General features: G+C 35.0%; 1 protein-coding gene across 7 annotated transcripts in view; it reads right to left on the bottom strand.

The window, feature by feature from the left end:
* Positions 1–27451, bottom strand: part of SYNRG (synergin gamma) — a 91576-nt gene that overhangs the window by 3110 nt on the left and 61015 nt on the right. For 6 of the 7 annotated variants that reach the window (XM_074223480.1, XM_074223481.1, XM_074223482.1 and 3 more), the window contains 5 exons: positions 20496–21083; positions 19098–19261; positions 16038–16091; positions 15008–15104; positions 14350–14498 (listed from right to left, as the gene is read on the bottom strand). In XM_074223480.1, the coding sequence (XP_074079581.1) occupies positions 14350–14498; positions 15008–15104; positions 16038–16091; positions 19098–19261; positions 20496–21083 (1052 nt within the window). Of the gene's footprint in view, positions 1–9598; positions 13163–14349; positions 14499–15007; positions 15105–16037; positions 16092–19097; positions 19262–20495; positions 21084–27451 lie in introns of those variants that run through there. The other variant, XM_074223484.1, reaches the window with a different exon arrangement.

The following is a 27451-nucleotide window of genomic DNA, read 5'->3' as shown; positions in this document are numbered from 1 at the left end:
GTTTATTATACTATACTCAGTAAAAAACCATATGTCTCTACATAAATTACCTTGTAGACAAATTACTCTCTTAAATAAAAGGAACTTTTTCGAATTTAAATTTGTGATTTTTATGTAAGGTCATTGTGAGTGCCAATCAGAATGCCTATTTTAGAAAGTATTGTATATCCTGAGACTGTTATACTACTTGTACACAAAAGTGCTTGGCAAGAATACTTTGACTAATGGACAACAAATGGCTAGACTACCTTCCAAGAAAAGGTGAATTATGATGCAAGTGTAAGATCTGTGAGTGCACCTGAGGTTCTCATCATTATTACAAGGTTCTCTGCCTTCTCTCTTTTCATTTGGGAATATCATTAACCATTAACCATATATTATATATATTATGTATAATGAGGAATCTGAGAGCTTCTTCGATACAAGTTTATAGAGGAATATTTATAAAAAAAACATTAACTGTATTAAGTGAAAAATCCATAGTATACTATTTATTAAATGTCAAAAGTAATTGTAAAAGCTTAAAAATGCCCCTGGGTTGAAATGTGAAGTAATGTAAATTGTAATGTAAATTGTAAATGTAAATGTAAATGTAATTGTAAATGTAAATGTTAACCAGAAGTCAGAATACCCACCTCTAAGCCCTACCTGTTTGGCAGAAACTGTCTGACTTTCCCTTGTTTTCTAGGACCTGTGGTCTGTCTTTCTCCTTTTCTGAACTTAAAAGGCCATCGGATAGGGGGAAACAAAGTGAAACCCGTGATAGTCCATCATTTATGCAGTAGACCACTCAAGGCTCATTATGATTGACTGAGAATATCAATAAAGCAGATGCTTTTCTGCTCCGGTCAAAAATGCTCAGAACCATCAGTTTGTGTTCTGCTAGCTAATATTTCTACCACAAGAGGGAGACCTTCTTTAGCAATACAAGCAATTGTGGTTATTACAATGTAACGAATACGACGGGGCTCTGCCAAAATTAGTATATTCTCAGACCTCTGCTAGCAATAAGCAAATACTTAGTCAAGATTTGGATTTTCTAAATGTGTTCCCTCTGCAATGTCCTAGGTGTTCCTTCTGTGACACCTCTGGTGGCTTCTCTTAATTAAGAAAGCATTATAGATAGTAGTTTCAGAGGATCACAGATTTAGAGTTAGATGTGACCCTACCTTTTACAGATAAGAGAGGTTAAGTATTCTTGGTGATTTTGTATAAAGTCACATTAAAAAAGATCCCATAAATATGTAAAATAACTTAAAAATACGATTTGCAGCAGCAAAACTAGTATGTCCTACTGTAGACATGCAGTTCCAAAGTATGCAGGTAGGGAAACTTCTGGTATAGTACACCTCGCATAAAAATTAGGTAATTAAAAACTATAATTGAGAAGGATTTTAAAAGAGCATTTTGATTAAAAGTAGAACAGCATCTTGAAATCTATACTAGAGATATTCCCTCATTATGCAGTAGGCTGGGATTTGAACCCAAGCCATCCCAAAAGGAAGAAAACGAACTCAGAATCCTAGGGGACAAATATCTGAAAAAGTCCAATGATCCGCCAGGAGGAAATTCAAATACCTGAAACTGAATAATAAGCTTGAATAATATGCTCTCTCCTATCACTGCTCTCCATTTAACCATCCCTTTTCCTTTGTATTCTACCCCAAAGAGGTCACACAAAATGAGTGTAGATCCAGCAGAACTTGTTCTTGCAATTGAGTTTATGTGTCTCTCCATAGCCTGAAAACTTTATTCTAACACATTAACTCCTCAGTGAATATAAAATTCAATTTAATTTAACAAACTCTGAATTCATTATGTGCTAGGCACTAGAAAAACAAAGACAACCCCCCCACCCCCAGTTTCTTAAGTTTATATTCTAGGGGTATTATACACAAATACATAATTTCAGGAGAGAAAGACAGCACTATCACCAAGGAGCGGGGTTCAGGGAAAGCTTCTTGAAAAGGATGACACCTGAACTTAAGCCTTTTTAAATTGTTTCTGTATTTTCTTCTTTGACCTACCCATTCTTTAGGATTAAGCTATTTATAGTTTCCAATGATTTTTTTTTTAAGGTTTTTGCAAGGCAAATGGGGTTAAGTGGCTTGCCCAAAGCCACACAGCTAGGTAATTATTAAGTGTCTGATTTGAACCCAGGTACTTCTGACTCCAGGGCCGGTGCTTTATCCACTGTGCCACCTAGCCGCCCTTCCAATGAATTTTTAATTTAATTTTTAACCTTTGCTTCAAAGGTCCTTTACTGAATGTAATTTCTATTGCATTGTGTGCATAGTAGAAGATTCATTTAATATTTCTGCTTTTCTTTATTTATGAGGTTTTTATGTCCTAATTCATTATCAATTTTTGGTGAAGGAAACTTTCTATATTCTCCAGAAATCTAATATAGCTAACATTTCTAAAATTCTATTCATATCCTTAACTTTATTTTTTGGTTTAATTTATCTAGTTCTGACTGTTTCTTCATATAACTCATCTAACTTTTTTCTTTAAGAATTAAGGTGCATATAGGTTTATTACTGATATTAGATTACTGTTTATGGAACTTTTAGTAAAATATAGTCTTCCAGCTCTATCTTTTAATTAGATGCTTTTGCTTTGAAATAATGATTACTACCCTTACCCCTTTTTAAAACTTCAGCTGAAGTAAAACAGATTCTGCTTATTTTTATTCCATGTGCATTTTTCTTTTTTCAGCTGTTTCTCATAAACAACTTGGATTCTAATTTCTAGTCTATTCTTCCATGCTCTTCTGTTCTGTGAATGGATTCATCCCATTCATTTTATAGTAATGATTGCTGTGTATTTCCCTCTTTTTCACTTTTCTTCTGATGATTGTCTCCCTTAAATATACCTTCTTTATTCCCCACCATTCCTTTTCATTCTACTTCCCTGTTAGGTAAATTAATGTTTAGACCTAAATGTGAATGTATATTATCTTTTTCTTTAGCTAGTTCAGATTGAAATGCAATTGAGGTTCAAATGTTTCCCTACTCTATTGCTCCCTCCATTGCATTAATGAATTGCACATTCTTTTATGTGAAGTAATTTTCCTCATCAGGTGCAATCCTTTCCCCAATTTTTTTTAAGGTTTTTTCTTTTTTTTTTTTTTTGCAAGGCAAATGGGGTTAAGTGGCTTGCCAAAGGCCACACAGCTAGGTTAATTATTAAGTGTCTGAGACCAGATTTGAACCCAGGTACTCCTGACTCCAGGGCCGGTGCTTTATCCACTGCACCACCTAGCCCCCCCACCCCCAATTTTCTTTTGAGATTATCAGAACATAACAATCACACTCAGGTCTCTGTCTAATTAGACTGTAAGACCTCTGGTGATAAGGTGTCATATGAATCATCTTGCCATATAAAAATGTAAACAGCTTAACCTTGTTTAGTTCTGTGTAATTACTTACATATTTGTCCTTTTGTATTTTTCTTGGTTCCTGTGTTTATATATCAAACTTTTCAGTTAATTCTGGCCTTTTCATCAGAATTGCTTATAACGGTTCATTTTTCTCCTTGTAGGATTATATTCAGTTTTGTTGCATAGGCCTAGATCCTTTGCCTTGTAGACTATTCCAAGCTCTCTACTCTTTTGGTATATATGGCTGCTAAATCTTGTGGGATACTATACCTTACTCATACTTGAATTCTTTCCTTCTGATTTCTTGTAGTATTTTTTCTTTGATCTGGAAACTCCAGGTTTTGGCTAGAATACTTTCTTTTTAGAGTTTTTTTTAAGGAGCTGACTGATAAGATCTATTTCTGCTTTCCCTCTGATCTTAAGAAACTGGAACAGTTTTATGTTTTAAAAAATGTGATGATGTCTAGGGTTTTTTTCTTTTTTGGTGGCTTTCAGGTAGGCCAGTGATTTTCAAATTAGATCTTCCATATCTGTTTTCTAGGTTAGTTTTTCTATGAGATATTTCACATTTTCTTCTATTAAAAACAATGATAAGGAACTTTTGTCATTGTTTTCTTTTTTGTGATGTCTCATAAGTCATTAGCCACCATTTGACTAATTTTAATTTTTAAGGAGTAAGTTTTTTGTACCTTTTTTTACTGTATCTTTTCATATCTTTCTTACCTAGCTGTCATTTTATTTCTCATTTTGCCCCCTTTCTTGCTCCAATTTGGTTTAAAAAATCTTTTAAAAAATTCTTGCTTGAACTCTTATAGGAATTGGTTTTGAGTTCAAGTTGCATTTTTTTTTTTGAGACTTTGCTGATAAGTTTTTGTTTGCTCATTCTTCCAGCCTACATCTTGACCCTGAGCTTTGTTTGTGTTGGGTTCTGCAAGCTTTGGGCTCAAGATTAAAGAGGGCTTTAAATGCAAGGAAAAGGAGTATTTATTCAAGAGCAGTTCTTAGCCATTTTTGTGACATGGACAGATTTGAAAGTCAGAAGCTTTATGAACCTCTTCTAAGCATTTTTATCCAAAAACTCAATGTACTCATCTAGGTATAGGGACTACGCTCGGATCCCACTCTGTTTGGCAAGGGAGCTTTAGTCTACATGATTTCCAATATGGTAGTTTACCTCTCCTTAGGCAATATGGTACAGTTTACCTCTCCTCTGTTCCTGGAAGTTCACCATATTAATGCTAAAACAGTTCAGATACCGGATTCATTTTATTCCACTGCAGCTCAGAACTCACAAGCTCAAGAGATTCATCAGCCTTAGCGTTCTAGTTGGTCAAAAAAATGCCCTGAGTCCAGCATCTATCTATTTGGAGGTAGGTTTCATTATGAGTGCTCTGGAATTATGATTAGTCAATATATTCCTAAATCTTTCAAAATTTTGTTCATATTATCACTGTTATTGTATTGTAATTCTGATTCTGCTCATACTTATTTCTGCTTCAGTTCATACAAATCTCTCCAATTCTCTGAAACTTTCCCATCACAATTCCTTTAGAACCATTATCATTCTGTCACAAACATATACCATAGCTTGTTCATTTATTTCCCAAGTGATGGATATCCTCCTCAGTTTTAATTCTTTACTAACAAAAAAGAGTTAGTTTGAATATTTTTTGTACATAATGGGTCTTTCTTGAGTCTCTGGGGAATAGATGTAATTTGTGGTATTGTTGGGTTCAAAGGTAATGTACAGTTTAGCAGCTTTTTAGGTGTGGTTCCAAATTGCTCCCATCACTACCTCCTATTCTATTCCTCTCTGGTAGTCTCCAAACAGAAGATATTCTAAACTTTTTCTCCTTAGGACCAACTTTTCCCCTAGATTACCACTTTCAAAATATGATCTTCATTTTCAACTTCCCAAGCAGACTGAGGTCAGCTTTTGTGAATTCTCATATCTTCCCTCCTTCATAGCTCTTTCTGTCTTCACTCAGCTTTTCTATTCTTCAGGCTTCAGGACAACATATGGATCTCCTCCTTGATAATATTCACAGCTACCATTGTGCTCATTCTTTCCTGCTTCCTCTGGGCCTGAGCTTCAGTCATTTCCTTATCAATTTTCAATTTCTCCTTTTCAGGCTACTATTCCTTTGCCCAACTGGCAACCTTTTCTTGATCCTGAGCCACTCACTCCTTTTACTTCTCCTTTTCATTGCCAAACTTAATAGAAGGTATAGTCTATGATCATTGTCTCCCATTTCTCAATATCCTCACAAAGTCACCAGGGACCTTTTAACTGCATATCTAATGGTTTCAATCTTCATCCTCTTGAATCTTTCTGTAGGACTAGTCCTTTACTGATGTTCTCTTTTCCCTTGACTTCCATGACCTTGCTCCTTCCTGGTCTCATCCTTGACTATTACTTTAATTGATCCATCTTTTTTCTTTTATGGCTTAAGATTGTGGGTGGTGTCCCCAAGGTTCTAATTTTACCCCCCCTTTCCAATGGCAATCTCATGTAAGCCCATGAGTTCAATCACCTTCTGGGTAAAAGACTCTCAGTTTTATCTAACACCACTTTTTCCCTTGAGTTCTAGTCCTTCATCTTCAGGGGGCTACTGAACATTTCTGTCTGATTGTCCCACAAATATCAAATGTTCAATCTGTCTAAAATTTAACTTATTCTCTTTCCCCAAAGATAATATCCTCTACTATCAATTATCCTGATTGTATTTATGGCACACTTACCCTCCTGGTCACTAAGGCTAAAAACCAAGGTTTTCTGGGTCAACTAAGGGTTGTTAAGTTGCAAAGTTCAAATATAGTTGCAGATCCTTACTAATTGTGTGACTGTACCCAACCTCTGAATGCATCTATTTCCTTATCTGTAAAATAAAGATAATAACAGCATCTACCTGGAAGAGTTGTTGTTAGGATCAAATGAGCTAATATTTACAAAAACACCTAGCACAGTACCTGGCACATTATTATTCAATACTGTACTTTGACTTTCCCCTTTTTGTCTAAATTCAAACATCCGACAAGTCTTGTTGATACTATTTCCATACTATATGTCCCATCATATATTCTCCTTTTCTTTAATCTAGGACTCTGGTCCTCTTTCCTAAATTATCATAATAAGATCTTAACTCTTCTTCTACATCTCTTCCTTTTATAGCCCATATTTACCTTAATTCCCCAAATCTTTATGATGCTATTTGAAATAAAGGGTAGAAATTTCTGCCACACACAAACTATCCTTAGCTAGCTAGATGAAATTATAGCCAATATTAAGTGAACTTTTTTTTCGATTTCTGCAAGGCAAATGGGGTTAAGTGGCTTGCCCAAGGCCACACAGCTAGGTAATTATTAAGTGTCTGATGGCGGACTTGAACCCAGGTACTCCTGATTCCAGGGCTGGTGCTCTATCTACTGCACCACCTAGCCACCCTGGATTATGTTCTTTGAGGGAAAATGTACTTGCTGTTTATTTTTGTAAATTCTTTTTGGTCTGAGGCTAGGCCCATTCTACCAATAGAGATTAGAATCCTTTCTTAAAGGTTTTTTTTAAAAGATTACAACTTAAAAGATTCTCAAGGGGGCGGCTAGGTGGCATAGTGGATAAAGCACCAGCCCTGGAGTCAGGAGTACCTGGGCTCAAATCAGTCTCAGACACTTAATTACCTAGCTGTGTGGCCTCGGGCAAGCTACTTAACCTGTTTGCCTTGCAAAAACCAAAAAAAAAAAAAATCTCAAACTGCTGTAGAATTGAGGGCTCTGTCAGTTGCTAAAAATTTATTAAGGGATTTCTGGCCAAGATGGCAGAGAGAAGACAGGCACAGTTCTAAAGTCTCCTGATCTTTCCCCATCTATCACATGAAACAAACCTCTTAAAAGAAATCCGACCTACAAAACCCAGAAAGAAAAGCCAGGAGAAAGAACATCTACCTCAGGATTTGTCTCCTGCAACAGCTTTGGCGGAATTTGGGCAGGTGAGTCTGGGCTCAGAGGGATCAGCCCCAGATCAGCCAGATTAACAGCTGAATTGGAGCCCGGAGTCTGAGGGATCGAAGGGCCTGGAACGAGATATTTCAAAGAGCACGGGAGCTTGGGATGCAGCCAAGAATCTACTTTCCTGCAAAGCTGAGCCTTCTCTTCCAGGGAAAAGGATGGACATTTAACAAAATTGAAGAATTCCAAAAATTTCTGATGAAAAGACCAGAGCTAAACAGAAAATTTGGACATCAAACAAGAGGTTCAAGAGACACATGAAAAGGTAAAAAAAAAGGGGGGGGGCGGTAAAAGGAAAAAAAATGCAATCCAGTAAGTTGAAACTGGCTATATCCCAGCATGGTGGGGGGAGATTCTCATAAATCTTGAGAAATGTAACTCTAAAAGAGAGAATACACCTAGCCATAAATGATGGACATTCATGACCTATCCATGAGACTACTATCTAATGGGATGTAACTGGCTTTAACCCCATTTGGGAGAAAGACTCTAATAACTCTCAGGAATTTTGACTCTATTTGATAGAATATACTGAATTAGAAGGGACAGACACTCAGAATTTTCTATGTCTTAGAGTGATCTAAAAAAAAAACCTACCTCCCTAAAAAGGGGGACAGGAAAGAGACGGGAGGAGGGAGGGGATTGAGTGGGGTAAATCTCATTACACTAAGAGGTACAAAAAACCTATGGTAATAATGGGAAAGAAGGGAGCAGAGGAGAAACACCTGAATCTTCTTCTCATCAGACTTGGCTTAAAGTCAACCTACACATACTCAGTTAACTTATAAAACATCTAACCTTTCAAGTATTAAAAGGGGAAAAGGGGAGGGGGGATGGAGAAAGGGAAGGGGAGTGGGGGAAATAAGGGGGAAATAACAAAAGGAAGGGAAGGGAAAAGGGAAAAAGGGAAAGGGGAAAGAAAGGGGAGGGTGTGATATAGGAGGGCAAACACTGAAGGGGGTGGTATTCAGAAACAAAAGACTGGGGAATATGGATAAAAGGGGGGGGAAGGGGGAAAAATACAAACAGAGGGAAGATAGCACAGAGGGCAATAAAGAATTAGTAATCATAACCTTGAATGTGAATGGGATGAACTCTCCCTTAAAACGTAAGCAAATAGCAGAGTGGATTAAAAACCAGAATCCTACAATATGCTGCTTACAAGAAACTCACTTGAAGCAGAGAGATACATATAGAGTAAAGGTAAAAGGTTGGAGCAAAATATATTTTGCTTCAGCTGAAGTAAAAAAAGCAGGGGTAGCAATCTTTATCTCAGACAAAGCAGCAGCAAAAATAGATAGCGTTAAAAGAGATAAGGAAGGAAACTTTATCCTCCTAAAAGGTACCATAGACAATAAAGTCATTTCAATATTGAATATATATATGCACCCAGTGGGACAGCACCCAAATTCTTAGAGGAGAAGCTGAAATACCTACAGGAAGACATAGACAGCAAAACTCTACTAGTGGGAGACTTCAACCTCCCACTAACAGATCTAGATAAATCAAATCATAAAATAAACAAGAAAGAAGTTAAGGAGGTAAATAGATTGTTAGAAAAATTAGATATGGTAGACTTATGGAGGAAACTGAATGGGGATAGAAAGGAATATACCTTTTTCTCTGCAGAACTTATACAAAAATTGACCATGTACTAGGACATAAAAACCTAATGATCAACTGCAGAAAGGCAGAAATAGTGAATACATCTTTTTCAGATCACAATGCAATAAAAGTCATATGCAATACTGGGCCAAGGAGATATAGACCCAGAACAAATTGGAAACTGAATAACCTCATTTTAAAAAATGAGTGGACCAAAAAACGAATTATAGAAAGAATTAACCATTTTATCCTAGATAATGATAATAATGAAACAACATACCAAAACCTATGAGATTCATTCAAAGCGACTCTCAGGGGATATATTATGGCTCTAAATGCTTATATGAATAAACTGGAGAAAGAGGAAATCAATGAACTAAACATGCAACTAAAAAAATTAGAGAAAGAACAAATCAAAAATCCCCAATTAAATACCAAATTAGAAATTCTAAAAATTAAAGGAGAAATTAATAAAATTGAAAGCAAAAATACTATTGAATTAATAAATAAAACCAAAAGTTGGTATTATGAAAAAAACCAATAAAATTGATAAATCTCTGGTCAATTTGATTAAAAAAAAAGAAAGAAGAAAACCAAATTGCTAGTATCATAAATGAAAAAGGTGAACTCACCACCAATGAGGAGGAAATTAAAGTAATAATTTGAAATTATTTTGCCCAACTCTATGCCAATAAATTTGACAATCTAAGTGAAAGGGATGAATATTTACAAAAATATAAGTTGCCCAGGTTAAATGAAGAAGAGATTAAATACCTAAACAACCCTATCTCAGAAAAAGAAATTCAACAAGCCATTATTGAACTCCCTAAAAAAAAATCACCAGGGCCCGATGGATTCACAAATGAATTCTACCAAACATTTAAGGAACAATTGGTTTCAATCCTATATAAACTCTTTGGAAAAATAGGGAAAGATGGAATTCTGCCCAGCTCTTTCTATGAAACCAATATGGTACTTGCTACCTAAACCAGGAAGAGTTAAAACAGAGAAAGAAAATTATAGACCTATTTCCCTGATGAATATAGATGCAAAAATCCTAAATAAAATCTTAGCAAAACGATTACAACAAGTCATCACTAGGATAATACATTATGATCAAGTAGGATTTATTCCAGGAATGCAGGGTTGGTTCAATATTAGGAAAACTGTTAGTATACTCAATCATATCAACAACAAACCTATCAAAAAAGCATATGATCATATCAATAGATGCTGAAAAAGCTTTTGACAAAATACAGCATCCATTCCTATTAAAAACACTAGAGTGTGTAGGAATAAATGGACTGTTCCTTAAAATAATTAGCAGTATCTATCTGAAACCATCAACAAGCATTATATTCAATGGGGAGAGGCTAGAGGCATTCCCAATAAGATCAGGGGTGAAACAAGGGTGCCCATTATCACCACCACTATTCAATATTGTATTAGAAATGTTAGCATCAGCAATTAGAGAAGAAAAAGAAATTGAAGGAATTAGAATTGGGAAGGAACAGACAAAACTCTCACTCTGCAGGTTCTTATCAAGGAATCAAATAATCAAACTGTGATTGATGATACCTGATTAATAATATTAGTGCAATAAAAAACACCAAAGGAAGAGGCACAAAGATTTATAATTTTAGAGGGAAAGAAGAGAGAATGTGAATGCTGAATAAATTCTGTTCAACAGATTTAGCCCAGTGAGGGAATGAAATACATTCCCACTTGGGTTTAAAAATCTAAATTCATCTACAGGGAAGAGGGAGACTGGAAAACAGAAAGGTAAGGGAAGAAGGGACTGATAAAAGGGAAGGTACGGTATAAATGAAAACAAACTGAAAGTTAAATTTTTAAAAGAAAAGTCAAAGGGGAAAGATAATAAAATTTTGGTGAGGAGGAATAAGAGAAAAGGAAAGAGATAAATATAAATGGAGAAAGATAACATGGAGGGAAATACAGAATTAGTAATCTTAACCGCAAATGTGAATGGGATGAACTATCCCATAAAATGGAAGCAGATAGCAGAATGAATTAAAAAACAGAATCCTACAATATGCTGTTTACAAGAAATACATTTGAAGTAGAGATACGCACAGGTAAAGACAAAAGACTGGAACAAATATATTCTGTTTCAATGGAAGTTAAAAAAAATTGGGGGGGGGGTAGTGATCCTGATCTCAGACAAAGCAAAAGCTAAAATGGATCTCATTAAAAGGGATAAGAAAGGAAGTTACATCTTCTTAAAAGTCACCATAGGCAATGAAATTATATCATTATTAAACATATATACATTTAATATATAGCATCCAAATTCCTCGAGGAAAAGCTGAGTGAATTACAAGGAGACACAGACAGCAAAACTTTAATAATGGGAGACCTCAATCTCCCTCTTTCAGAACTAGATAAATCTAAAACAAAATAAACAAGAAGGAAGTTAAGAAGCTGAATGAAATTTTAGAAAATTACATAGATCACTGGAGAAAACTTAATAGACCAAAAAATACTCTATCTTATCTAAGGAAAAGGGATAAATTTATGACTAAGCAAGAATTAGAGCACATAATAAACTGCAAAATGAATAATTTTGACTATATTAAAAAGCTTTTGGAGTACAATGCTGCCAAAATTAGAAGGCAAGCAGAAAGCTGGGAAACAAGGATGCCCATTATCACCATTACTATTAAACATAGTATTAGAAATGCTAGCAGGAGCAATAAGAGAAGAAAAAGAAATTGAAGGAATCAGAATTGGCAATGAGGAAGCAAAACTTTCACTTTTTGCAGATGATATGATGGTAATAAGAGAACCTGAGAAAATCATCTAAAAAACTCCTTGAAACAATAAATTCAGAAAGGTCTCATTTCTAAAATATATACAGAATTATAAATTTTTTTTTTTGCAGGGCAATGGGGTTAAGTGACTTGTGCAAGGTCACACAGCTAGGCAATTATTAAGTGTCTGAGGCTAGATTTGAACTCAGGTACGCCTGACTCCAGGGCTGGTGCTCTATCCACTGTGCCACCTAGCTGCCCCAAATTTATAAGATTACAAATCATTCCCCAATTGATAAATAGTCAAAGGATATGAATAGACAGTTTTCAAATGAAGAAATTAAAGCTACATATAATCATATGAAAAAATGTTCCAAATCACTATTGATTAGAGAAATGAAAATTAAAACAATGAGGTATCATTTCACATCTGTTAGATTAGTCAAGATGAGAGAAAGGGAAGATGATCTAGAGAAGCATGAAATGACTTATGGGATCTGATGCTGAGTGAAGGGAGTAGAACCAAAAGAACAATGTATATATCAACAACATGAGATGAACAACCTTGATGGGAGCAGCTCCTCTTGGCAGTCCAGAGAGGTAGGACAACTGTATTTGATTGATTATGGAGTATATTGTCCCCATCAGAGAAAGAAAAACAAAACAAAACATACAGAAAAGAAAAAAAACCCCTTCAGAATCTGATGAACACTTTATAAAAATGATCTCTTATGTATCTCTTTCCCTCAATTCTATTCCTCATGCCAAAAATTACTAGTTTGTAAAACATGTTTAACAAAATAGGCAGTTGGAGATAAAAGATCAGAAGTCAGTAGAGATAATAATAGAGTTAGATAAGTAGATTTGAGAATAATTAGCAAAGAGATAGTAATTAAATTCATGGGAGCTAATGAGATCATCAAGTGTGGTAGTGTAGAGGAGGAAGAGCAGAGGACCCAAGATAGAGCTCTGTGGGATATCAAAATTAATGGGCATAACCTGGACGAAGATTCAGCAAAGGAGACAATTTATTCATTTCCAATGACTTGCTCTTCTACCCCACTGGCTCAGTCACACTTTAAGATGATCATACTCTTTTATCATGTCATCATCCATAAATGCATCAGTTCCATGTTCATGAATTCTGAAATTCCCTTATCAGATCACAATTTATTGAATTTGCAACTTCTTTGCTTTCCAATAACAAACTGCTCTTTGCCACTATGACTTCCAATCCCACAACCTTTGGTTCTTTCTTAGGCCAGCTACCTGCTAGCTATCTTTTTCCTGAGCCCTTCACGAGTCAATTCAACTCCATACTGTTGTGTCTTTGTCATATTGCTGATTTTTACTCCTGGATTACTCTCACCATCTGCCATCTTCTTTCCTATCCATGCTGCTAAAGAAAGATGGAGAAAAAACCTCACAAAACTGTCCTGATTGGGTTGATTACAAATGTTATTTTTTAAAACCTCAACTGGATCTACACTGCTGCTAAACCTTACACCTCCCTAAATAACTCAATATCCCACTCTTCATAGTGGCTCTTACAAACCTTTTCATCTCTTCTCAAACTTTCCATGTTTCCCCTTCCCTCCATTCTCTCAGATGAGAACTCTGTCTCATATTTGAAAGGAAATATTGAGCTCATCTGCTGAGAGCCCTCAACTTATTCCACATCACACAGCCATTTTCTGTCACTATCTCCTATAGGAGATGAGGCTGATGGCCTTTCTCCTTGTCAAGCACTACCTGTTCATCTAATCCCATTCTGTCCTGTTTCTTCCAATAGATTTCCCTCCTCTGTCAATCCCACTTTTTCACTTATTTTTAATCTCTCCCTATCTACTGGCTACTTTCTTATGTCTCCCTTATCCTCAAAAATGTCCCACTATCATTCCATATCTATCCTGAAAGTTCAGTTTGTCAGGAATGGGAACTGAATCTAGATCATACTGAATAGTTCTCTAATCACTGTACCAACTATCACTGTATCTGATTAATTAGGTAATCACAGACTATGGCTACTTTCAAGACATCCCAGGATTCAAATCTTTTAAATATAAATTTTGGGCTGAAGGGCATTAAGCTTTTTGTTTCTCTCTCTCTCTCTCTCACCTTGCATTAATTTTATCTTCTTGTAGGAATAATGAATAAAGCAAGTTTATCCACAGGACAGAATATTTCTCTGGTAGTTTAGATGAAGTCCTACCCTTCTAATTGCTAACATAAAAAATGATTTTCTTTTTTTCCACCCATGCTACATTCTCTTTATTTATTTATTTTTTGTTTTTTTTAGATTTTTCAAAGCAATGGGGTTAAGGGGCTTGCCCAAGGCCACACGGCTAGGTAATTATCAAGTGTCTGAGGTTGGATTTGAACCCAGGTACTCCTGACTCCAAGGCTGGTGCTCTATTCAGTGTGCCACCTAGCCACCTCCATGCTACATTCTCAAAGTCAATTTAGTTGCCAATTCAACTATCAAAAATATCATCACTTTCCTGTTATAATGTTGATTAAGTGTGCCTGACTAATACTAATTCCCCAACAAGTTGGAGAAGAGAGTATTGGATAATATAGTCTTACTGTGAGTGTGGCAAGTGACATGAATCCTATCAGGTTGTTCCATGTCTTATCAATGTCCTTCAGAAGCTGTTGGAGATTTTCACTGCATACTGCGGTGGCCTTGATTCCTAGCTCCACCCGTTTGGTTACCCTGTACACCTCAACAACACCTGTCAACAGGAGAGAGTAAAATTTTGAAATGCCAGGTTAAGATGTAAGTAGCATCACACTTGGCTAATAACTTTGTTGGAACAAAGAAATTATAACAATAGAGTCAAAAGCTATCACAAAAGTGTCAAAAACCTCACTGGCCGTTCCTTAAAAAACCCAACAACAATTCAAGGATCTCCACAAGGGTACCATGCAAACCTGGATACTTCATGGACCCTTCTGAGCAACTTTTAGGGTTCATCTGTGACATAGAACACACAGTCTTGTTAGAGGAATAAACTCAGGCAGGCTACACAGAAAGATTCTAGAAACCATAATCCTACTTCATTTTATCATTGTCGTGGGATCCTTTTGTATCCTTATTTTCTCTATTTGCAAATGTCACTCTAACATGAATTATAACCAGCTTAAGGTTTTTAATTAAAAATACTTCACAGCATATATGAAACAGACAATGAAAATTTAAAGCATCATGATTTTCAATATAGCAAAAGGCAAAGTTACATACCTAATAAATACTCCATGCCTTGTGCTGACTGAATTACTTCTGTGCAAACAGATGAACTGCTGATTCCATTTAGAGTGTCATTTGCTTTCTTAATGATCTAAAAGACATGTCATGACAATATCACTAGATTATCTCAAGAAAAAAGTGATCAATGACATAATCAAAAGTGAACATTGCAAAATTATAAAGAAAAAACACAACTCCAAGGAATAGATATGAGAAGATAATCTTCCCTCTTTTGCAGCATTGAAAGTTTCATAAATATGAAACTATGAATATATTTTTAGTTTTTTTGATGAATAAATCAGTTTTTCTAGTTGTTTATCTTACTTTCTTTTTTCCTTAAAGATATTCTTTGTTATATGGGATGGCTTTTTGGTGGGAGAGGAGTAGGGGAATGGTTACAATTGGAAATTGAAGCGATGAACAAAGATATTAATAAAAACACATTAAAATGGTTAATAGTAATAAAAATAAATTTACTATTATTATCAAACCAAACCAAATAGCTAGAAATTAAGGGTAGAAAGAAGTCTGGTGGGTCGATATATTTTTGCATAATATTCTACTGAAATACACACTTGTGTGATCTCTAATGTATACTCTTTTGCAGGTTACCCCACTATACTTTGAAGTTAATTAAATCATGAAGAAATCATCTTGCTGCTCTTGGTCTCCTGCTATTGTCTTCTCTTCTTCACCCTCTCTTTGGAGTAAAAAGGTTTATGTTTTGCTCAAAAATTTCCAACTCAGAGATTATTTTACTTTGGGAATAAAGTTAAATGTAAAACAAACAAACAAATAAATAAATAAATAAAAAATAAAGTTAAATGTAAAAAGTCTCATTTAATAATTGTTGAGATAGATATCTGATGCCAATAATGCTATACTAATTTTGAAATTAGGATGTCACTCCAATTTTCTCCTCTGAACATACTCATTCTATGGAGGATATAATGTAGTCACAGAAAAAATACAAAACAAAACCATGTACTGGAAGGCATCTTAACTAAAAGCTAGAAATACTCACATGTAAAGCACTTCCCAAACATCTCTGCCATTCATAAGCATATCTTTCATTCTCCTATTAAAAAAAGAAAGGATTCCCTTAAAAGGTTAGCAAGCCTAACAACCTGTTTTCTACTATTGTTAAGTAATTTTAATTCAAAGGACCTAAGAAAGTTGTCTTGTTTGCTCACTATCATTACAGATCAAATTTATCTTTTAACAGATTGACCTCTGGAGACTTTTATTATTTTACAAATGAAAGCAATGTCAGAGCACCTAAGTATATTTTAAGTGATTCCTATGTGCAAAGCACTTTACTAGGGATTGAGGGAGAGATAGTTTGCCTAAGTCAAAGTATTTTATCTCAAAAGGAAGTAACAAAATCTAAAAGAAGGACAAGAAACAGATTGTAAAGGAACTTGAAATGCCAGGTTAGAGAAGTTTCAATTGTACTTTGGACACACAGCAATGTATTAGGAAATGACTGACCTAAGATTTATGTATAAGAAAAGTTATACTAACAGATGTACAAAGGACTGGGAAAGGACAGCAGAGGTAGAGAGATCTTGAAGGAGATTACAGCAATGACTCAGATTCACCTTAAGGTGATTGCAATGATAATAGGGAGGGGAAAGAGATATTTCACCTAGCATAGGAGAATTTAGCAACTTAACTGGTCAAGAGAAGTGAGAAAGAATCAAAGTATTCAAGTTCACTCCAGGAGGTTCCAAATGTGGGAATGCAGGTGAATATAGGGGCTATAGAAAGAAATAGTAAATTTAGAAAGATGACAACTTTTTTTTAAAAAACCTGAATTTGATATATGGGTGGACTATTAAGGCAGAGATCATCTATAGGAAAATGAAGATGGGGATTTAGAATTCAGAAGAAAGGTCAGGACTATGGACACAAAGTGGAGAATGAGGACTAAACCTTTGAGGAAACACTTACAGTAGATGGAGGGAATACAAATCCTGTTGCAGGAGTAGAAGAGAACATGTGTAACAGCAAGTACAGGCAGGGGTTTTAAGTTCATGAGAAGACTTTTAAACTGGGGAGACCTACACATGTTTGTGGATAAATGTAAAATAAGATGCATGAAAGAATGGGACTGATGAGCAGATTAGTGTTGGGGAAGTGGGGGTGACAGCAGTACTGAATTGGAATCAAGGGTACTGGTAGTCAGATTAGACTTAATAGGCAAGCAGGAAAAGCTAGTCAGAGATGGAAGGGTAGGAAGAGAGATAGTGTAAAATAATGTTGAAGTTTGAATGGGACAAATTAGGATCACACTTGACCAAGTAAAAGCTCTGATATCTGCTCTAAGCAGAGCTCCTGGGCATGTTTAGCAAGAAGAAAGGAAAAAAAAAGGTCTGAAACAGTCGTTGAAAGGTAGAAGGCAGGAAATCAGGAAAGGAGAATTTGTTTTGCTTGACTATGAATATCTGTTGCAAAAGTTTTAGCTTTTCTTTTTTCCTCAATGGAGGTGGAAGGAAAAGAAAATACATGTTTAACTGAAATGAAAAAATAAGTTAAAGTTAAGTACAATAGGCCTGTCAAATAGCAAATAAGGGCCTGGCTGTAGATATATCTCACATTTGTAGTGGGTAAAACTGACTTTTTCTGATGATGTTCAAGAACAGAGAAATCTGAAAGTCATGATAAGGTCTAAAAGAAGGTTTCTGTATGACAGTAGTAGGCTATGGGCAGAAAGTAGAATTTAAAAGCTCCAGTTATTGGAGGGAACACAACTCTAAAAGCTGATCAGATATACTAGGTGTGCCCATGTATGTGAGGGGCAGGAACAGGGCAGAGAATGAAGGCACTGAGATTGAGAAATTTGAGGAATTTTGTGGTCAGGTTGTAAGGGATGATCTACTAGTTTAAACCTGGAGCTATTTAAACATTTTTATAGTGCAATGGAGTAGCATTTCCAAATTTCATCCACAAGTTCAGGATAATAACAATAACAGTTCACACTGATATAGAGCATTAAGGTTTGCTTAATTTGATTTCAAATATTATCTCATCTGATCCTCAACAATTCTGTGAAACAGGTACTTTTTTTTTTAGATTTTTGCAAGGCAATGGGGTTAAGTGGCTTGCCCAAGGCCACACAGCTAGGTAATTATTAAGTGTCTGAGGCTGGATTCGAACTCAGGTACTCCTGACTCCAGGGCTGGTGTTCTATTCACTGTGTCACCTAGCCACCCCTAACAGGTGCTTTATAATACTTGTTTTACAGATTAGCAAACTGAAATTCAGAAAGGTCCAGTGATTAGTGTACAACATTTAGAACAGTTGCTTTGAAAATATTCGTTGAAAGAAAATCACAGTTTGTTACAGACTAAGACATGATGATTCTTATTTATAAAAATGGCTAGGTCATTAACACCTGATTCTGACTGAGATCATGGGGTCTAGAACCTGAAAAAGATTTTATAATCATCTAATACAACTTGAATTTACAGAATGAGAAAAATTGAGATCCAGAAATGTTTCCTCCCATATCCCTATACTACTCAAGGTCACACAGATAGTAGCAGAAATGGAATTTGAACACATGGCCTTCAATTCCAAATCCAATATTCCTGCTATACCATACCAATAAAAATATAATACCACATCATCTCTGTACTTCAAAGTTAAAATTAATGTAAAACTATTAACTATGGTACTTAAAATGCAATAAACACAGTTTATACAAGAACTTAGGCAAGACCCCTCTGCTCCTCTCTCCACCTTCCAACAAATTTAATTACTGGTAGAAATGTTAAGATTTGAGCATTCAGAAACAAAGGCATGACTTGCCATTCTAAGAATCGTGGGAATACAATCTAAATTCCACATTGACTCCATTCACAGGATGCTATTTTTGAGGAGGCGGTTCTCAAATGGATGAATATTTTCATTATATTATGTTCACTGCAGGAAATTCTTCCTCCAGTGAAATCAAAGTAAAAAAGAAAATTTTCTCAAGTTACTCAAAAAAACCTTTTTTTTCCATGTGAAATTATAGAATTTGCTCTTTGGAGCAGAGCTTAGGCAATCTACGTCTTTCATATCAAGTAACCATACTTACTTCCACCTCCCCAGTTAGATCCTTGTATTTATCCCGGATAACTGGCAAAGCAGGCTTTTCACTTAGAGTGTTGGAACGATCCCTGAAAGGTTGCTCTAAAGCTGGAGATGGAGAAGAACGGCTTATTTCTTTATCACCAAGGCTCAAGCTTCTCTTGTGAGACCCTAAAAAGTATTGAAATATCAAAGAGTTTCTATTACTTAATGTTTCATGACTTTAGACTCTATTGAAAAGACAGTAGGGAATCTTATACCAAAAACTTTTTTTCTTTTAATTATTTATATTTTTCAGTATTTTGAAACGCAAATTTCCTTATGCCATTCATTCTGTCTGGGAATCTACATATTGATGTTTTTAAATATTCTTTCTTTAGGGGTGGCTAGGTTGGCACAGTAGATAGAGCACCGGCCCTGGATTCAGGAGTACCTGAGTTCAAATGCGGCCTCAGACACTTAATAATTACCTAGCTGTGTGGCCTTGGGCAAGCCACTTAACCCCATTGCCTTGCAAAAATTAAAAAAAAAAATCACAATCAAAAGCACATGTTCAATGGTAGAAAAAGAAAATGATCTCTAGAATTGAGATCAAAGAAAGAATATTTTTTTTTTGCCAGGCAAATGGGGTTAAGTGGCTTGCCCAAGGCCACACAGCTAGGTAATTATTAAGTGTCTGAGGCCGCATTTGAACTCAGGTACTCCTGAATCCAGGGCCGGTGCTCTATCCACTGCGCCACCTAGCTGCCCCTGATTGTGAATTTTTAAACTAGAAATAATGAATTTACTACTGATTCACTTCTCCCAATCTCACAAAAGCTTGATGGAGTTAAGAGTTTTGGCTTCAAAAGAATCTAACTTATGATACCTTGGATTTCCTTAGTTACAACCAGGTGAATTAATTAGCCGTATATTATTATCGAGATTTCTTTAGCTCACTGAATACCTTGCATTTGCCCCAGTGGCCTTAGTTCAGTCCTAAAGAAACTCATTCAACCTTTTCCAAAGACACTAATTTCATGGCTAGAAAATATTTCTTTCACTTAGCAACTCTGATCAATATAATGACCAATCACAATTCCATCCAAAAGACTCATGATGAAATATGTTATCCACCTCCAAATAATGAACTTAAGAGTACAGACTGAAGTATACTTTTTTATTTCTTTGCTTTTTTGGACGTATTTAATGTGGAAATTGTAATGGTTTTTTTTCCCTTTGCCTTCTCAATGGGTGGGGCTGGAAGGAGGGAGAGAATTTGGAACTGAAAATAAAATAAAACTGAATTAAAAAAATAAAATGTTTCTTTCGTTGGCAATAGGAAACAAAATATTTATAAGAATAAGGCAAATATAAGAATAGGCAAAACATGACAGCAACATCTATCTATTCTTAATTTGCTCACCTTGAACAGAGAGGTCAAAAGTAGCCAGTTCATTTTTGATCATTTCTTCACTAGATTTCATCTTGCTTTGTGTATTAGCCACTAGAAAGTCAAATTTACTAATTTTGGGTTTTTCACTTTGAAACTCTCCAAAATCATCAGGGCATTCTTTTGAAGTTTCCTGGGACATGGCACTGCCTACTGACGCTGAATATACAGTCTCCTGTCTCTGTTCTGTTGCAGGTAGGTTCTGTGTTTTTAAGAAATCCCCATTCTCAACATCTCTTTGTTCAAGGGGCTGGGAAATACCATTTTTAAAGTTTTCAAAAACTGAAAATGTAGTCTCTGGACAAGTATCATCACTTGAAAAGGTTGTCACTTTTGAAACTGTTGTCATGGTAATGTTTTCTGAACTGCCAAATGAAGTCTCTTTCTTCTGAAGAATTGAAGTAGCTGAAGAGGAACCACTTCCTGCTGAGAGGACAAATGGAGAGAGCATTCTGCCTGGAGAAGCATCATCCCTATCCGACCAGTCACAGCTTGCAAAGCCACTCACTGCTGAGTTGCTACCAAAAGTCCCCAAAGTAGCATATTTTAAGTCATCGATATCTGAAAGGAAAATAAGTCCCGAAAATTAGAGAGTCCTTATGATCTAAGTAGACACCTAAACTATACACAAGTGACATGTATGGAACATCAGGTTTGGAGTTTTAACTCAAACTGGAATAAATTAAATTTAAAGGTATATATATATATACATCTCAGGTCAAAGTGGGATTGAACTGTATAAGACCATTATCCTTGGATACAAAAAAGAAAAAAAAACTTTATACACAGAAGGACTATTATGCTTATGATAAAAAAGTTTTAGGTCTTTTGTAAGCTAATGTATATATAATTATGTATATAAAATAAATTATATTAATAATAGTATTTGGCTAAAAAAAACAAACAAACCAAATTTAATACTTTAACTATTTACCTTTGTCCTGACTTTGCCCAGAAAATGCTCCTTAGAGCATACAAGTGTAAGATCAAGAAGAAAAGTAGATGTACATGTACAGAGTAATTAAAAAAATTTTTAACATTAAAATTTGTGAAAATGTCAGTATAGGTTCCTAGCTTTTAATTAGTAAAGATTTTGTTTCAGACTAAACCAAAATCTAAGTGGAGCTTCAATTAGACAGTTACTTACCCAGTCATTATTTGGGTCACTGTGTGCTTCCCATTGTTGTGATGGAGTGTGAGGAAGGAAACAATCCGATCATCTATTTTAGCCCAATAATACTCCTATAAATAACCAAAGGTCTGGTTCTTATCAAGCTGCCTGCTTCTTATTCAATTTTTTCTTCCTCTTCTTTTTCTTCCTCCTTCTCCTCTCTTTTCTTTCTTTTTTTCTTTTTTAAGTGAAAACCCCAAGCCAGAAAACATATTACAAAGCATCTAAAATCCAAGTATGTACTTGGTATGTTTTTGCTGGCACTAACAAGTGAGAGCTTAGACAGAACTATTAAAAGCATGAAATGGATATTAGTGAATGAAATGAATCTAAATTGCTTCAAGTGTCTTAAATGAAATGGCTTCCAAGTCAAAAAAAGAAACAACAAACTACTACTTGTGGGAGAAGGAAAGGTGAAAGGGTTTCTTAATTGGTTTTCAAACAGTAACCTGAAGTTAAATATGGCTGGTTTGGAACAGTTGGTACTGTTAGCATGCCTTTTCCTGTAGCCTTGAGTGGTGTAGACTATTTGGCTATTTAAGATGAGCTCTTTTCATTTGATTATTACATAGATGAAACAAACAAGCAATATGTTAGCTTCTCAGACTCACACTTATTATCCCCCTATGCCCTCCATCCCACTTTGCCAGGCCAGCACCAGGTCATTATTTTTTCTCCACAGAAACATTGAGTAGCTGAAGTTAGTTAAAGGGCTTTTGACATCTCCACAGTGATCTGCATAGAATGTTATCTCTCAACTCAAGTTAGGAAAAATGTTAATTAAGCTCAAAATTAAAAAAAAATTTTCTTCTTTAAAAAAGGAACACTTTCTAGGAAATTAAGTATCTTTCATAGGATGACAGGGTTTTAAATGTTACACCTTTAATTATGGCTTATTCAAAAAATCAAGTTGAAAATATGGTGAATTCAAATGTATAGAAGATAGCACTATCACTGAAAACCAACCTCAGTATGAATGCTCTTGTCTCTCCTTAAAGATAATAAAAACATTGTTTCAAGTCAGAAGAAATTTAAAAAGAAGGCTGTTTTAATTAAACGTAATCAATATCTTCAAGTGATCGATTGGGGAGAATGCTTTATAATGAGGATAAAAACTTTTTGGAATACAGCAGAATAAGGGTTCATGAAGCTATGTTAAGAATTGGTTCCTATCATTCTATCTACTAAATAAACCTAGATGCTGGAAATCAACTTAATGAAAAATTAGCTTCAGTGGAAAAATTGCAAACAAGTTTCCATGGAAATTAAAAAGGTCCTTTGTGCAATTATGGCAATATTTTTTAAAAATGGAGATGACTGCATATAATTATAAAAATAGCATTCAAACTAAATAATTAATCTGGCAAGACTGAAATCACTGGTATAACGGCACACTTAAATCTTCAACAAATTCCAATTCATCCTGGAAAATGAGATCAGCAAATGCTTATGTTTTGGAATAAATCATAGAAATATACCAGATAAGATGTATGTCAAGATTTAGAAAATATTTTAAGAATTTTAAAATAAGCAGTTAACTTACTTAAAAATAAAAAAGATGATTTTAAGTGTCTAACTTTTACTTTATGTAAACTGTTTGCAAATGTAAAGTATAGGGGGAAAATCACCTGCTTAATTGTTAATGTGTATAGTGGTATACTTTTAAAAAGTTAAAAAATGTTTACTGACATCACTGTGATTGCTAAAAATCTTAGAATTGTTAAGAAGTATAAAATCTCTGTGACACTTGAGCATTTTCCTTCAAGATAAACTTCATAAGCATTTCCCCTTCTCTTACCCCGCAAATGCCCCTATATCTGAGAGAATGTCCTTTATAATACTGATAAGATTGCCAAGTTAAGATTTTTTGTAAGAAATACAGTATAAATGATAGGAGAATTGCCTGGAAAACTAAAGTTACATCTACTATTTTATATTGTGTAATCACTGAAGTTTCTATATAGCTCAGTTTTCAATTTGACAGGTATACCCAAAAAAATTTTAGTAGAAAAAGAAAAGCAAGAAAAGTCTGAAACATAATAAAACAAACTGGAAACAATTACTGCATTTCAAATTTTAGAATACTCTAGAATGATACTAAGTAGGGCCATAATTGAGCTCAAAAGAATGCACCCATAATTGCCTGCTTTTAATACAAGTATTTATGTTTGATACCACTCATGTCCTACAACAACTTCTTCAGTGTGCCTAGGGGATAGAACAAAGTAAAGAACTACACAATCTGCTTTTTTCACTATGCATCAAAAATCGCATATAGATTTCTTGCTCAAGCTATAGCAGTAACATTAGAGATTCCTAACATAATCTATATTTACATTTCCTTGAACAAATATTCAATACTTTCAAAAGCCAATTTCAAGATGAGACTTCCAAAACAACAATAAAATATTTTAAATAAATTATATATATATATTTAGGTTTTTGCAAGGCAATGGGGTTAGGTGGCTTGCTGAAAGCCACACAGCTAGATAAGTATTAAGTGTCTGAGGCTGGATTTGAACTCAGGTACTCCTGACTCCAGGGCCCGTGCTCTATTCACTGCACCACCTAGCTGCCCCAATAATAATATTTTAAAAATTAATCTTGAATTCTGGATCAATGTTGGCAAGAGGTAAAATCTAAACAAAAAGATACATGAATTCATTCTATTACCATTTTTACTGTAGGAAGCAAAGGGCTTGGGAGTCATTTCTACATAGATCTTTTCTAAAACACCAGGCACATGTCCGGATAATCAAGACAAGTATTCTGGAATGGGGACATAGAATAAATTCCATTATCCCAGGAATAGTCTCTTGGAGTAACAAAAATATTTACTGGATAAGGAAGAAAGATCCTTTGAATCTCAACATTAATCTGAACAATTAATCTACCACAACCTAATGTATAATGTTAATTTTAACTTCTCCTGCCTGAGTTTTGTACTACCATCTCAGAGTAGTCAAAAGTTTAGTATTCTCAATTATAAATCTAATTTGACATCAGTCTATGAAAAAGTCACAAATTTGCTGGGATTGGTGTTGAAGAAAATAAGAATGACAGATCATAGTAGATTTCTGTGACAGACTACTAAATGATGACACATTAACTGCTTTCCAGTATTACTTACATACATAAAATCTGCTATTCTTCATTTGAATTGACTAGTATAAATTTAATTACCCATAATTACCCAAAAGCAAGTTACAGAGTTTCTGTATCCCTGCATTAAGTTTGATAGTGTTAAATGGCTACTTTAAAAAAAAAAAGAGAGGCTGAAGGATTGCTAGCATCCTTCACATTCATGCCACCATGCTAGAAGCAGCTAGGTGGCGCAGTGGCTATAGCACTTGGCCCTGGAGTCAGGAGGACCTAAATTCAAATTTGATCTCACACCCTAGGTACTTACTAGCTGTGCGAACTTGGATTAACCCCATTGTCTTGCAAAAACAAACAAAAAAAGCCAATAGCTAGGTCAGTCAACTGATCAGAATCCTGAATGCCAACCCAACCATCCCATGTTGAATAGGATAGCAATGCCAACAGAGACACAAACTGTAGTAGAGGGCAACATGAGGGAGTCCTCCCACTCAACTAAAGCAAGTCTATAGGGTCCAAGATTGACTTCTTTCAGTAATGTTTTCTAATTTTTAATGTTCCATTGTGTTTCTCAGAAGGTTATGTAATGTACTCAGTTGAGAAAAATAAAGATTACAAGTCAGTCTTTAGGAAATACAAAATAATTCGATCTTTTAAGTAGGCCGAGAATTCAGCATTCTTCCTTATAGAAAGATTCACTTCAGTTGTTTTTTAGGCTCTGCTGAGTTTTAGAAATCTGCAGAACCTTTAATATGAACTTATCAATTTGTGGTAGTAGGCATTATTTTATGAAGAAATAACTTATAAACTACATACTAAAGATAGCTTATGGGTCACACATATGCTATATGCTGTATTATGTGCTATACACATACTAGAAAGTTTTCCATAATAGTGCTTCGCTTTCTTTCATTTAGATGTGGTGACACCAAATAATCTGAATTCTTCCCCACCCCCAGAAATTCATTTTTAGTACCAAGCTAGACAAGAATCTTTTCTCCAGTTTTAATTTTCAATCAAGAATGAAATCTTCTGATTCAAAGTTTAGCCTAGAATTTTCACTACCCTCTATTAGACTCGGATTTATTTATTTATTTATTTCGATTTGGTTTTTGCAAGGCAATGGGGTTAAATGATTTGCCAAAGATCACACAGCTAGATAATTATCCACTGCACCACCTAGCTGCCTCACCTCCATTAGACTTTTAAGGTTTTCGTGGTTTTATTTAAAAATAATATCAACTGGAGTGGCTAGAGCACCAACCCTGGAGTCAGGAGTACCTGAGTTCAAATGTGACCTCAAACACTTCATTGCCTAGCTGTATGGCCTTGGGCAAACCACTTAACCCCATTGCCTTGAAAAAACCTAAAAAAAAATAATACCAACAGGTTTCTCTACCATTCTGTTACAATGGGGAAAACAACATAAACATCTGACTAACTGGTAGCTCTGGAAATTGGTTTTAAAATAAAAAAATATTTTAACATATGGGTTTGCCTGACACATCCAAAGTCATCATGAGGAATGAGGGGAGGTCATGTTTAGATTACTAGAAATAAGCAAAAACTTAATCAGACCTCCTAAATTCTGATTCTTGAAAAATAAAAGTGCTCTGAAATATGAGAGGACAGAGGATCTAAATTCTGACTCCAGCTCACATTTGGGCTTGAAGTCTTCCAGAAATTAGCAATAAACAGTTTTCACTGCAGAATCATCAACTTAAATCCAGAGCAGATCTATAGTAAACAAAAATCATATAAAAAACCATTTGTTGAGCTATTTTGAAATGAATTTGTTATCAATTTTTCAATGACTCTGCCAATTCTTTTCTCTAGCCCTCAACATTAAAATCACCATACCTCGCATGGATAAACCCTTACAATATTTATTAAACAATGAAACCCACTTACATGAATCTACCTCCAGAAAAAGAAAAGATTTACCTAAAAATTTTAAAAGGAACAATACAATTCACTATATAAAAAAATATATCAACGACTTGTATCAATGGAATTTAAACAAAATCTAAAATGCCCTCTTCCCAAACAGCTATGGAATTTCTGTAGGAAACAGGAACTAAAACAATCCATAACAAAGAAAAAGCAGCTCCAGAGATACTAGACTCTGAAACTTAGAGATAGCTCAAATTTTATCTTTCTGTGTTATCTTTCCCAGGTACAAATTACACACACCCCCACACTTTCAAAATATGCCAAGGTATTATTTATTAACACAGGACTTACAGATCACAAAAAGATAGTGATACAGAAGAGCTCAAAAGGGAGTTCATCAGAGTAAACATGCAGGTCAGTATTTGCAGAGGAATAAACTAACGCAAGTTTGAAAAGGCACATTCACACAGAAAATGTTTGAATTGAAAAAAGACATCAGAAAAGCAGCAAAAAACCAGGTGTTGATTAAAATACAAAGATTTTTAATGTCAAAGAAGAGCTACTACACAGGTAGGCAAATGCAGCTGGTCTGCTAACCCCTTGATAATGTTACAAATGAGGGTGAGCTCCTGCTGCAGTTAAAATAGAATAAGATGGTCTTAGCTGAACATTAATCAAAATGTTTAAATGAAGAGGTTAAATTTGGAGGGGAAAATATTAAAGGAGTCTAGTCAAAACTATATGCAGCAAGTACTCTAAGTGTTTA

Source organism: Macrotis lagotis, chromosome 2 (assembly GCF_037893015.1).
Source record: "Macrotis lagotis isolate mMagLag1 chromosome 2, bilby.v1.9.chrom.fasta, whole genome shotgun sequence".
Taxonomy (NCBI): domain Eukaryota; kingdom Metazoa; phylum Chordata; class Mammalia; order Peramelemorphia; family Peramelidae; genus Macrotis; species Macrotis lagotis.
This window is presented reverse-complemented; position numbering and strand designations above follow the sequence as displayed.